Source organism: Bombyx mori, chromosome 4, assembly GCF_030269925.1.
Source record: "Bombyx mori chromosome 4, ASM3026992v2".
Taxonomy (NCBI): domain Eukaryota; kingdom Metazoa; phylum Arthropoda; class Insecta; order Lepidoptera; family Bombycidae; genus Bombyx; species Bombyx mori.
In genome coordinates this window covers 16,098,423-16,112,020 of record NC_085110.1, presented here as the reverse complement: position 1 = coordinate 16,112,020, position 13,598 = coordinate 16,098,423, and the positions used below count along the sequence as shown (strand labels likewise).

Below are 13,598 nucleotides of genomic sequence, written 5' to 3'. Positions count from 1 at the left end.
GTCACGACCCTCAGAACTGAGGAATACGACGCACAGACGGAGAAGGAGGACCATAGTAGTACAACACAACTCAGCGTCATAACGCGGCGTGAGTTTAGCGTTCTGACGCGCGCTAAGTACGCGTTCTGTTTGACGAAGCCTTTAGTTTTATTACACGGCGTTATTCCTAGAGGGTGTGGGGGTCAGCCCTTAGTGGGGCGGGTGCGAGACTGACCTGCGTTAGTGCGGGTTCCTGCTTGGGCTCGTCCTCCGGCGGAGTGCGGGCGCCCTTGCCCTGCAACACGCGCGTGCACCCGACACCGTAACACAGAACATTCAACACGCGCACACGCCGTGACGTCACATCGGTATACAAAACGCCAGATCGCAAACTTACAAATACATAAACCAAACTAATCACAACTCTACAAAGAAAATTTCGTTCTTTGTCCTAACGTTTATACTAGGTTTTTCCGGTTAATTATTCACAAAAACGAAAATAAAATACCTTTTTTTTTGTATAAAGTTTGCTTTTGTGATAGTTATAGTAATAATACTCACTTTCAAATTTTTTTATAAATTTTAATACTTTCAAAAAAACCGCGATATGAAAGTGGGGTGTTTCGAAACGATCAGCTGTTTTGTACAAGCCCAGAAATACTTATAATGTCACGAAAGTGTAAATACGATGCTGATGCATTTTGTTTATATGTGGTCCATTTATTAAAGTTCAAAACCAAATTGTTTCATGCCATGTATTTTTTTCGTCTAATTACGATCTAAAATATCGAAATTGTATACTCTGCAATCAAAATCAAATTTGGTGTTGACCCGTGTTATTTTTAATCATGATAATTTTGAGATACCTATTTATTGAAAAATATATAGATAAATAAATAATTATTGATTTAAACGCAAAAAATTTCTTGCATTTCTCGTCAAACGTTTTGTATACCAATGAAACAAAACATGCCATCAGATACAATAGTACATATTTATAATTAGACAAATTCGTAGATGTGCTCTCTGATCACTAGGAGATGCGGGGGTGAGGAGATCTGGAGTGGGACTGATACGTTTTGTAAACTATTGCGGAATGTACATCGTCGTGAAATTCTGAACGTTGTTTAATTGCGCAATAAAATTGTCTAGTGATTGCCGAGAACTTTTAGGCAATGTTTTCGTAATTTACAATGATTCAAAGCTGCTTATCTGTAGAAAAGGCAACGCTAACTGCATCGTGTGATGGTAATGAATTAAATTTCATATAAAATGTAAGCGAGTGTAAGCGTGTGTAAAATATAACAAATTAATACAGAATATTTGAAACTTGGATTGGTCTTTAGTAGATATATTTTTTGTAGGTGGTTTTCGAAGTGAAACTTCTTTAGGCGCGTTGAAAGTAAAACTTAACTCGCGACAGATTAATTACGGCTAGAGAAAATTGATACAATTTAGGAAGAGCGAGAGTGGGAAAATAGACAAAGGGTCTCGCGAACCATTCAACTGTGAAGAGAGGGAGAAAGCGAGCTAGGTCATTTCTCTTATACACATTGTTTACGGACCTCGGCCACTAGATGACTTGTTATTAGTTTCTTATTGCTCCTGTAAATGACAGTAACATATTAACTATCTTAAACTTTATTTTTATTGAAGTATTTAAAAAAAAAAATGTATATATATAATTTAAAATTTATATAAAAGGGAAGAGGTCGTTTCTCTTATACACAGCATTCCTTATTACAAGAGTAATTTGATGTAAGGATGAAAAATGAAGAAAACCACAGTACTACATACCGCAAAAGAAGTTTCACTTCTTTCACGTGCAGCAAGTTGCACGCGCACCGTTTAAAATAGATTTTGTTTAAGACAACATCAAATCAACATCATTAGGTCAACACCTAATCCAAGACGGGATATTCAGTACAAATTTGAAAACAATACATTATTTGTAAATAAATAATCGATTTGTGAAACTCTTTGATTCGATAATAGATGAACGTAAACTGTAAACAAAGGGTCTAATCTAATTAATTATATTCATTGTATTACAACCGGCCACTCACCAAAGAGGCCAACTGGTATTTCAAATATGCATCCTAATGGAATAAAAAAATATTATAACATATCGATTGTATTCAATTGACCATTGTTCGGAGTTACGGACGTGTTACTCATATTTGGTTGACTACAGTTGAATTATCGTGCGAAGTTATGTCATCTATTTTCATATTAAAAACAACTTTCTTTCATTCGTTAGCACAGAGTACAGTAGGTGAAATTGTCGCAGAAGGTATTTGTTAATACTCGGTGAAATAGACAGTTAGTGGTAGAAGCTTGTTGAACTTAAATCTCAACTTTCAAAATATAAAGATCACAATCGTCTACGAAAACTTTTGCAAACCAACTCCCTCAAGTGTTATAATTATATAAAATGGGAAAATTCCTTAAAATATGGACACTAATATTAAATTAGGATATATAACCACTTTCTTTTTTATATTCCTACCAAAAAAAAAAAGTTATTCAAAACTACCAGACGTTCTATTTAGAATTTGAATAGAGGAAGGTGGTAATGAGCTCGCTGCGAGTGTGCAGGAGGCGCGCGTACCCTGGTGACGGCCTGCAGGAAGGCCTGGTGGCCGAGCTGCTGGCGCTGGCGGGAGAGCGCCTGCTCCGCGCGCCGCTTGTCCAGCTCGATGCGCCGCCGCTTCTCCTCCAGCTTGAGGCGGATGTTGTTGAGCTGTGCGGCCATGGCGCCGCCCCCTCCCGCGCCGCCCTCGCCGGCGCCCTCCTCGCCGTCTGCGCAGACGCATCCAGATATACTACATTCTCATCTTAATATTTCAGAATAGTTAGAAATGAAAATTTAACAATTTACAAGCCCATCTATTTTTTTTTATTTTTTTTATCGCCCGAGCAGGAAGACGATCATAAGGCCCACCTGATGGTAAGTGATTACCGTCACTCTTTTTTATGATTGAAGGATTACTGGTGGCCCGGAGGCCTTTCCAGTTTCACCAGGACAGGTGGGCGAGCAAAGACTCAGCCAGGAGGGGTGGGATTTGCTAGCAGCTGTCCGAGCGCCTCCAAGGAAACCTAACAACTCAAGAGCAACTGCTTCGCGAATGAATCTACTACCGGATCGGAATCGCGACCCGCTGAGAAGATCCGGCGAGAAACTCAGCGGGCTGATGCACGAGTTAGGTTGCACGTCGACCTGTTTGTCGAGTTCGATGCGTACAGTTACCGGGGTAACCGTCGCTCATGGACGTCAGCAATGCCAGAATCAGAGCCAAGCCGCTGCCTACCGCTAAAAAAATACAAGTATTATAAAAAATACAAGTTCGACATATTATTATATCAGTGTAGTTCGACATACTGAGTTGGTTCTCCTGCTGCAAGAACTGTTGCTGCCACGTCGTCGTGTTCAGCGGCGGCGTTGAGAACGTCGTGGTCTTCCGCCGATCCGTCTGCTCCGTCTCCACCGGACCGAACTGTGACGCGGCGCCTGGAAGCGGCCCACACCCACACACGTCACTCGGGTTACAACATAAATTAGCTTTGAAAATCCGAGGATATTTACAGATAATGGGAATATGTGGTCTGACAAAGCGTTATATTAAAAAAAAAAAACATATTTAGTAAAATGACAATATAAAATGCTAGTTTTGGTAATAGAAACAGTAATGCGTGATTAAGGAGGCACACGCTTACATTGCATACATTGAAAGCGACGAGCTAACGTGCAGTGAGGCCGACACCAGGGGGCTCTGGCGTCGACGAGTTGTTTGAAAACGTGACATCTCATGTTTTCAAACGATTCTCTAACCTGTCTGGTCACCGTTAGTCCTGATCTTGTTGAGATCGGCGAAGCTAGTCTTGATCGCTTCGCCGTCGGTGGCGTCCCTGTTATCGCCGAGGTAGAAGCCGCCGCCGCCGCCGCCGCCGCCGCCGCCGTCCCCGCCGCCCTTGTACGTGAAGTAGTTGGTTGTCGGCGAGTTGACGGCGTCCGTGCTGCGCTGGCGGCGGAGCGGCGCGGGGGGGTCGCTGAGCTGCGGCGGAGGCCGCTCCACCTTGAATCGTTCGTCGGGAGCGCCGTTGTAGTCGTCGAACAGTTGGAATGAGCCTCGGATGTCTTGTCGCGATGATCGCAGGGGTGGGTTGTAGCTGTCTAAGGGTCCTGCGAACGTTTTCAAATATATTATAGTGATATTCAATTTGCTTTTATTCGATTGTCCATGTCCTTCTTCAAACGAGGCTTGTGGAGAGTATTAAGCGGTAGGCAGCGGCTTGGCTCTGCCCCTTGCATTACTGAAGTCCATGGGCGACGATAATCACTCACCATCAGGTTGGCCGTGTGCTCGTCTGCCTACAAGGGCAATAAAAACTAAATAAAAAAAAAGATTATTAATAACAAAAACAATGTTAGATATATTAAAATAGATGACTGTATTCACCTCTCGCTCACACACTTGTGAGCGCAAACATGAAATATCGTATATTTCACAATGATCGATATCATCATTATCCTGCCCTTCTCCCATTCACCTGGGGTCGGCGCAACATGTTTTCTCCTTCCATACTCTTCTATCATATACCATTTCTTCGCTCACTCCCCTCCTACCCATATCGTCTTTCACACAATCCATCCATTTCTTCTTAGGTCTACCTCTTCCTCTAAATCCTAATAATAACAATGATCGATATATATGCGTGAATTTAATTATTCAATACATAATGTGCACATACACAGTATGCCATAATTTCAACGTCCGTTTCCCGCTTAACTTAGTTATATAAATTTCACACTTTGTAGGACCAGAGCTTGGTTTGGCACCAGTGAAGTTTAAGAAGTTTCTGTGTCATAATGAGGTGCGAGACTTTGACTTTTATCGTAAGAAAGCAGTTAACTCGGCAACCTGCGGGCGCAGATATCTTCCTGACGTTGGTGACGATGGCCAGCTCCTTCTCGGGGTTCCGTCCGGCGAAGTGCAGCGTGTCCTGCGAGCCGCCGAAGTTCTCGACCGTGAGCTGGCTGTCGTCGGACACGGAGCCGCGCCGCGACCGCCGCCCCGCGAAGCTGTCCCGGCCCTCGCCGCGGGTGGGCCGCCCCGCCGGCACTATGGGACCCGCCTCGTATCCTGCGCCGATATCGATACTATTTGTTATATTCAACCTTTAGTCTTCACGATAGACGGTATTTTCATGTTTCCAAAATTAAAATCATCGATTTTGAGAACTACTAAAACAAATTAAGCACTATTTTTATTTTCTCATCGATAAGACTAAGTGTTCTCATCGATCAGTTTCTCATCGATCGACATTTTCAAAATAAAGTTTCATGATTTTCAAATGTTTCATTAAGTTTTTTCTTCTTTTTTTTATTGTTTAGATGGGTGGACGAGCGCACAGCCCACCTGGTGTTAAGTGGTTACTGGAGCCCATAGACATCTACAAAATAAATGCGCCACCCACCTTGAGATATAAGCTCTAAGTTCTCACTCAGTATAGTTACAACGGCTGCCCCACCCTTCAAACCGAAACACATTACTGCTTCACAGTAGAAATAGGCGGAGTGGTGGTACCTAGCCGTGCGGCCTCACAAGAGGCCCTGCCACCAGTAAAAAGTAAGTACAATAAATAAAGTTATTCAGTTACCATTGTCGTCGTCCCTCCTGGCTAGGGAGGCGAGCGTGGTGACCGCCTTGCCGCGGTGCACGACGAACTGATCGCGTTGCGGGCTGCAGCTGCGCCGCTCGGGCGTCGAGCTGGCCGAGCGGCGGGGCGCGGGCCGCCCGCTGCACGCCGACGGCGAACGGGGCACTGCGTTACGTCACCACCATTACAATGTCGTACACATACAATAACACTAGTCTATCTGTTGATATTCGAAATTAGAAATTCGAAATTTAAATTAATTATCTACCTACCTATTTGATTTTAAATCATTTAATCCTCTTTCAAATTCAGTAAGAGAACCTAATATTGTATTTCTTCAACGATTCTATAATTATTTTAATGATTTTTTCCACATTTCTAAATTTTACTATGCAAACGTTTTTATATAGACATGCCAAAATAAAAACATTGTGAATTTATTTTTAAAAGCGTCATTAAAATGACTGGGTAGTTACTCTATTTTAAGGGTTATTGAGGTAGATTAAGAAAATCTTTACAATTACTTAAAATCTAACGGATAAATATGATGATAATCTACGAAATAAAAACAAACATTACTGAAAATCTACAAAAAAATACAGAACTACATGGTAGCGAAAACACGTAAACGACAACAAATACAGTTCTTTCAAAAACCGAAATAAAAAACCTTAAGACTAGATGTACATCTTGCTAAAATTACTCGCTAATGAGTATAAAAAAATATTGGGCTCTCCACCGCTAGTTTCATTTTTCTAGAGCAAAAAAACTTCAAGAAGTCATACTATGCAATAATCTTTGTTTACTTCGCTTTGGAAAACTGAAAAATTTTAATGCGGTAATTTTTTTACGTGTTTTTTTTTTCGTTTACGCTATTCTGATTTACTTATGTGTTTTTTTTTAAACTAATTTTAATGGCATTACTATGCGTGACATATTATAATATAAAACTAGTGACGTGCTCACGCGTTGCGATCGAAAGGATTGGAGAATTATTATTATTCACAAGAAAGATATTTATTATACTATGGCGAGCAATACCATATTAAGCAATGAAAAATGCAGAACAGCATTTATCAACTGTTATATTAATCGTGTGACAACACTACCGTAACTACGAAATAATATCGATGAATATACTTTAAAAAAAGTCTTGGGAGTCATATGGACATAACGTCAACGACTCCTACTGTATAGTCTCGTTAATGAGAAAGTGCGCCCAAAAAAAGCTTATCCATGCAAACCCAGTTTATAAGCAAAATAAAAGCGTATCAGGTTAACATATACTATTATAATTAAGAATATCTATACAAGAGTAAACAGACGGTACAGAAAGCAGAGCATAGAAAAAACAGAGGTGACATATAAAAATTAAAAGTGTTTAAAGAGACACGCAAAACAAAAAACACGTTCACACACAGACACACACAGCAATAAAACAAAACTGCAAACAGCCACTACTCGTCTTCGTCGTGAATAAGGCAGAAATCAGTGTATCAAAGTAAATAACTGAACTGAATTGATTGGGTTTAATGTTAGTTTAGACGTCATTCAAAATATAGTGAGAATCGAGAGACAAGGGATTTTCTTTAGAAATACATAGGTATTTTAACTGTACAACTGATTAAGTAAAAGAAAATGAATGTCCTTTTTTTATAGCTTAAATGGTTGGACGAGCTCACAGCCCACCTGGTGTTAAGTGGTTACTGCGACCCATAGACATCTACAACGTAAATGCCGCCACCCACTCTGAGATTTGAGTTCTAAGGTCTCAGTATAGTTACAACGGCTGCCCCGCCCTTCAAACCGAAACGCATTATTGCTTCACGGCAGGTTTGATTTTTACCACACGATGTTATTCCTTCACCGTGGAAGTCAATCGTGAACATTTGTTAAGTACGTATTTCATTAGAAAAATTGATACCCGCCTGCGGGATTCGAACATTGGTACTTCGCTAGATACGAATGCACCGGACGTCTTATCCTTTAGGCCACGACGACTTCGCCGTGTGCGGCGAGTCCATATAAAATGTGTAAAATTTACAGGAAATATGGCGGTGGCGGCGTCTCATGGTTGTGGCCAGTGGCCCGTGTGCGGCGACTCTAAGGGAAAATGAACGTTCACAAGTGTAGTAGTGTATGTGTGTAGTGTGTAGTGTCGGTGCATGTGTGTAGTGTCGGTGTATGTGGGTAGTGTTGGTGTATGTGTGTTGTGTGTAGTGTCGGTGTATGCGTGCAGTGGCGGTCGGCGCGTGTACCTGCGAAGGGCACGGCGTGGTGCAGGTCGTGCGGCGGGCGGTCGGGGCGCAGGTCGGGGATGGGCGAGGGCGCGGGGGCGGGCAGGGCGCGGCGCGGCCGCACGCCGTGCTCGTTGCACGCCTCGCGCTCTGCGCACACCGCACCGTCACTACCGCCACGCGCTACCCACGCGCGACCCGCATGACACACATTTGTACACCAAGCAATACCATCCATCACCGCCTCGATGCAACCGACACACATACAAACTCATAATCACCAATCATTCTTCGATGCAACCAACACACTGTTGAGTCTCTATATCGGGCAAGGATTAAAAAGACACGTGTTCAGTTAAGTCACTAACGTATATTGGGATAACAACCTAACGTGCTATCGACAGCCCGACAATCCCGAGACTGACGTAGCATCATTGCAATATAATTACCGCTAACACATACATATAATTATTGGTTGCTTTAGGGACATTTGTGGTCCCTACAACACATATAAACCAACACAATCATTCTTCATCAACAGAAACGATAAATAAAACTCTCACACAAAACATGTTCGAAAGACATGTCTGTCTCGCGTTTGTGTAGCCCAACTAAATAAAACTTCACATATTTATCTCGATTATGGCACGCCCAACAAATTTCACAATCGCCAAAACACAATCCCAACACAATCCAAAAAAAGCACACCATGATTCTCTTATACCAAATCCTTGTTACGCATACAGACATAAAACTTAATTCAATGTTTGTACAATTTACAGGATGCGTAAAACGGAACGTGATAATTTAATTGTTCGACGTAATTCACAAACACGTGAACGTTTTCGATCACCCTGTCTTGACTCGGCGTGTTCGATGCGAAAACAACGAAACTGTCCAATAACGTTTATCGAGTAAAAGAGTAGTAAAGCACTGAACAAGGTGTTGTCGTCACTTTCTCTCAGTGTTCTTAGTGCGAGTTTTTTAACGTTCTCGATCGCGTAAAAGTTAACTCAAACTCGTATGGAGTTGGAACAGCGCCCCTAGCGGCAAAACTTGGAGTTAAAAAACTCGCACTGAGCGAACAGAACTGTTTTATGTTGGTCAGCAACTCTTTACACGTTAAAATAAAGCTCGTTAATAACGTTAATATAAATCGTTGTAAACTCGCGCAATAAAAGCGTCAAGCATCATACGGCGCAAGCAAGACAGGGCGACAAGAAACCAAACTGCAGCTTCGCCAATCTGAGCCACTTCCTAACTCAACTTACCGTCGACGACTTCATTAGCGCAATGCCAGACTTAAAAAAAAATACACGGATAACAAAAAAAAATCATTCAACAGCCGAAAATTATTTTATATATATTTTTTTAATAGAAAGGAAACGTAAGCATTACTTATTACCGCGTCCATAAATATTATACTTTTTTTTTTAATACTAATATTAGTATGCGTTTTTGATATTATGACCACATACTCCCATCGAGTCTAGCATGCAAGAGCCGGGACGAGGATCACGGACTGGATTGTTTAGATTAGACAATAATTCTCTCGTGTACTCACCGCTTCCCGGGCACTTTACTGATTTGACCGGATGAACTTCTAGCACGTTGAACAGGTCGGCGAGCATCGCTACTAAATTTTGTTTCATTGACCTGAAATAATTTAAATACATATTTTAATATATTAATTTATTTGTACTAAAATTCTCAAGCATGAATCATTCCAGTTCTGAAATTGAAATAATATAATCTTCAATTGTAATTTAAAAGTGATCGTGGCCTAAAGGATAAGACGCCCAGTCTAGCCACGCATGTCGAGCGATGCAACTGTGCCGGTGTTCGAATCCCGATGGCGGATACCAATTTTTTTAATTAAATATTTTATTTACACGCGTTCACGTTAAGCTCCCACGACGAAGGAATAACATCGTATGATAAAAAGACATAAGTAATCTCACACGGGTGAGCGCCCACCATCTGACCTGGTTCTGCTGCGAAGCAGTCCTTAGTACCGGTTTGTAAGGTTAAAGGTGGGTGACGTCATTCATATTATGACGTCTACTGACCCTAGTAAGCCCACCACAATACTATATTAAAAATATATTTTCTTGTTGAGCAACCTACGCAGTTGTACCCGGTGTAATGTGCCATACGGGCGGAATACGCACCCTCTCATGTAAGTGACGTCTTCGGGCATCATGTGGAATATGTTATGAGGCAGGTAGTTGGCGCAGAAGTCGTGCACCAGCATCAGGTTGTGCAGACAATCCTGTATCGAAGCGACGCGGCCCACCCGCAGCGCAGAGCGAGGCAACGCTTCGGGACAGTAGAACGACACTAACGCCGCCAAGGATGTGCCTTCGCACAGATCTTGGAGACTGGACACCGTCGGCACGGGCGGAGTTGATTCCTGTATTTAAAACAAACACCAATCAGATACCGCCCCAACAAATGCTCTGTAGTAAAAGGCAACGAGTGCGTAGTCATGGCCTAAAGGATAAGACGCCCGGTGCACTCGTGTGTAGCGATGCATCAGTGTTCGAATCCCGCAGGCGGGTACCAATTTTTGTAATGGAATACGTAGTACTCGACAAATGTTCACGATTTACTTCCACGGTAAAGGAATAACATCGCGTAATAAAAATTAAACCCGCAAAATTATAATTTACGTAAATACTGGTGTACTACCACCACTCTGTCTGTGTCTGCCGTGAAGCAGTAATGCGTTTCGCTTTGAAGGGTGGGGCAGCCGTTGTAACTATACTGAGACCTTAGAACTCATATCGCAAGGTGGGTGGCGCATTTACGTTGTAGATGTCTATGTGCTCCGGTAACCATTTAACACCAGGTGGGCTGTGAGCTCGTCCCATCTATGCAATCTAAAAATAAAGTGTACTGATTCACTGTCCATTTTCTTGGAATTAGTTGAAGTATCTTCTCAGTGGTATTCTAATTTGGTTACCTCAGCCTTGTTGAATGCAGCGCAGGCCGCGTTGACCCAACACAGGATACCCGCCTCGTGGGTGGAGGCCGAGTTGATGGGCGGCAGCGTAGCACCGAAACGCTGCGCCGCCGCCCACACGCGGTCCGCGGTCACAACCTCTCGAGCGTACAGCTTCATCAGTGCTTCGATTACGACCATGTGCGCGCCCTGAAACCCGAAAAGCAACTTTATAAACGGACGTAAATTATGTTTAGTAGGGTTCGCAAAAAAATACCTAGTGTTTCTGAGTGCGAGTTTTTTAACGTTCTCGATAGCGTAAAAGTTACCGCAATTTGTATGGAGTTGGAGCGTTTGCCTACGTTTGCCGCTAGGGGCGCTGTTCCAACTGCATACAAAATTGCGGTAACTTTTACGCTATCGAGAACGTTAAAAAACTCGCACTAAGCACACAGGAAATTGATTGCGAGTGTATAATAGAGAAACTTACTAATTAAGAGTCTGCCCTATCTTTCATCAAAATCTTCTGATCTTCGGTTTTCGCGAGTCGTAAACATAATTAAAAACCACTTTTACGGTTCAATGCTGCGTTTATTATTATTTTAATTTTGTTTTAATCTTTCGCGCCTATCTGCTTTACTGTAAACACTATTATTTAACGGGTTCTTACAAAAACTTCGTGTTGGCAGTTACTATTACTACATAGTGTAGAACCCGTTATATTATTACGCACATGCCATTACTGTTTTTGTGTTCAAAGACCAAATTCGGAATGAATTTCGTGTTAACTTTTTAACGACTTTTATTTATCTTTCGGATTCTTCGTACACAAAAAATTCTTTACTAAATAAAAAAAAATGCTAAAACAATTTTCAAAAATCCTTTCATTTACAGTTAAAAAATAATCTTTATAATGAAACAGAATTCTGCGGTATCAAACATAAAAAATACAACAACAATAATAACATTGAAAATCTTAAAAACTGTAAATTAGTCATAGAATATATTTAAAGATGTTACAAATATTAAACAAAATGCTATGATTTCTTATTTTATTTTATTCCCAATAAGTAAACCATTAAGATAAGTAGTATGTTATTACTTTGCTGATAAACAGAGAACACATTTTTATGAGGAATCTAATACAGAACCACAAAGATGCGTGCAGAGTATAAACGATATATGAAAATATACCATATCTAAAACACTTCCTTAAACCAATTAACAAAAAGACGATTATACCTTGCACATCGAATCAAATATATGTCTTTATTTTCGTTTCTGATGAAAACGGAATTATAATCCGTATAACAAAGAATGATCTGACGTGTGTATAAATAAACAAAGAGAGCATACATATGTACGTGATACAGTGATGTAATGCCAAATCTAGATAGGCAATTTATCATTGTCGAAAAACGACTCGATATCGACCGAATCAATATATTTAAAACAAAATCCATATTAATATTAGAAATTTGAAGGTGTGTATGTTTGGACGTTTTGTTATTCCATCACGCAAGAATCGCCAAGGGGATTAGGATGAAAATTCCGCTACGGACACTTTATAACCTGGATTAACGCATAGGTTACTTTTAATGGTGAACGACATGACCCAGGTAACACCGAGTATATGAGCTATAAAAAAACCCGACAGTTTATTCGCTGACTGGATTTTATTTACGAATGGACTTATAAATCGATCGATTTGGGCAGAATGTGACGCAATTTGTTAGAAATGGATATCAAAATTAGGTTACGGTAACTGTCTATGCTTTAATGTTTGTCTTTATGTTATTAAATAAATGACTAAATTGTTATCCGCGAACCAATGTTTCTTTTTAACAAACAATTCTTTGTCGTCGTAGAATGCAACGCGTTTTCTTAATTCTAAATTATAAATTTAATGCGAGCGGTTACTCGATGTTCGTCTAGTATATTTATAAAATTAACGTAGGGCCGTCCGAGCATTTTACATGATAAATCTTTACTCAAATATTCTAAGATATGTGAACGATCTTCAGAGCTGTATTGAGCTACTGTCACGAATTCCTCATCGACACTACCATTATCATAGTTAACGACTCCTCCAACTAATACCTATTATGCCTTCAGTTTCCAAGAAACCCGGGCGACCGGAGAAATATCACACACTCCACTTCATTGAGATCAAGGCAAGAAAGTAGAACGCACTTTTATATCACGTGACAAAACTTTATACATATATCGTGACGACTTAATTCATTAAACATTATTACTTACATATTTCTACAATTTTTTTATACAATAGTTTTTGTGGTTGCCAAGATACAGGCACCACCTTAATCTAGTTAGTTTTCCGTATAGTTTTGCCACTACTAAATAAATTTATCACTATTTGTACCAGACCTTTTTCTTTTATAACTTCTAAATATATTAATACGTGAAGCAAAAACTTTGTACAGCTTTTTACGAAAATTGCGCGGACGGAGGATAAAATTTCGCACCCTTATAGAGAATATAGAGAAGGAGTGCAGAATGTTAATATTTTTTTTATATTATGCATAAAAAATGCATAAAATCAATAAAAAAACATTAGCAAACTACCATGTATTTGACACACACACGCATGCATACTACTTGGTTACTGTCAAACTTTTCTTATTGCTTATAATCTGTAGTCAAATTGAGAATAGAATAATATTGTTTGTCTTTATTAATATTTGTCTAAAGTGTAGTCTTGGCGAAATCAGTGATTATAGAAGTATAATAGTCTTTGACAATAGAATCATAATAGT

General features: G+C 40.4%; 1 protein-coding gene across 15 annotated transcripts in view; it reads right to left on the bottom strand.

The window, feature by feature from the left end:
• The window catches only part of LOC101737740 (patronin), a 70,890-nt gene that overhangs the window by 19,655 nt on the left and 37,637 nt on the right, over positions 1-13,598 (bottom strand). For 9 of the 15 annotated variants that reach the window (XM_062668373.1, XM_012694529.4, XM_062668378.1 and 6 more), the window contains exons 4-13: positions 10,843-11,031; positions 10,049-10,290; positions 9,442-9,533; positions 7,899-8,027; positions 5,641-5,805; positions 4,902-5,123; positions 3,812-4,162; positions 3,362-3,490; positions 2,591-2,781; positions 215-274 (exon numbers count right to left, since the gene is read on the bottom strand). In XM_062668373.1, the coding sequence (XP_062524357.1) occupies positions 215-274; positions 2,591-2,781; positions 3,362-3,490; positions 3,812-4,162; positions 4,902-5,123; positions 5,641-5,805; positions 7,899-8,027; positions 9,442-9,533; positions 10,049-10,290; positions 10,843-11,031 (1,770 nt within the window). The remainder of the gene's footprint in view (positions 1-214; positions 275-2,590; positions 2,782-3,361; positions 3,491-3,811; positions 4,163-4,901; positions 5,124-5,640; positions 5,806-7,898; positions 8,028-9,441; positions 9,534-10,048; positions 10,291-10,842; positions 11,032-13,598) is intronic. The other 6 variants (XM_062668379.1, XM_062668377.1, XM_012694531.4 and 3 more) reach the window with 5 other exon arrangements.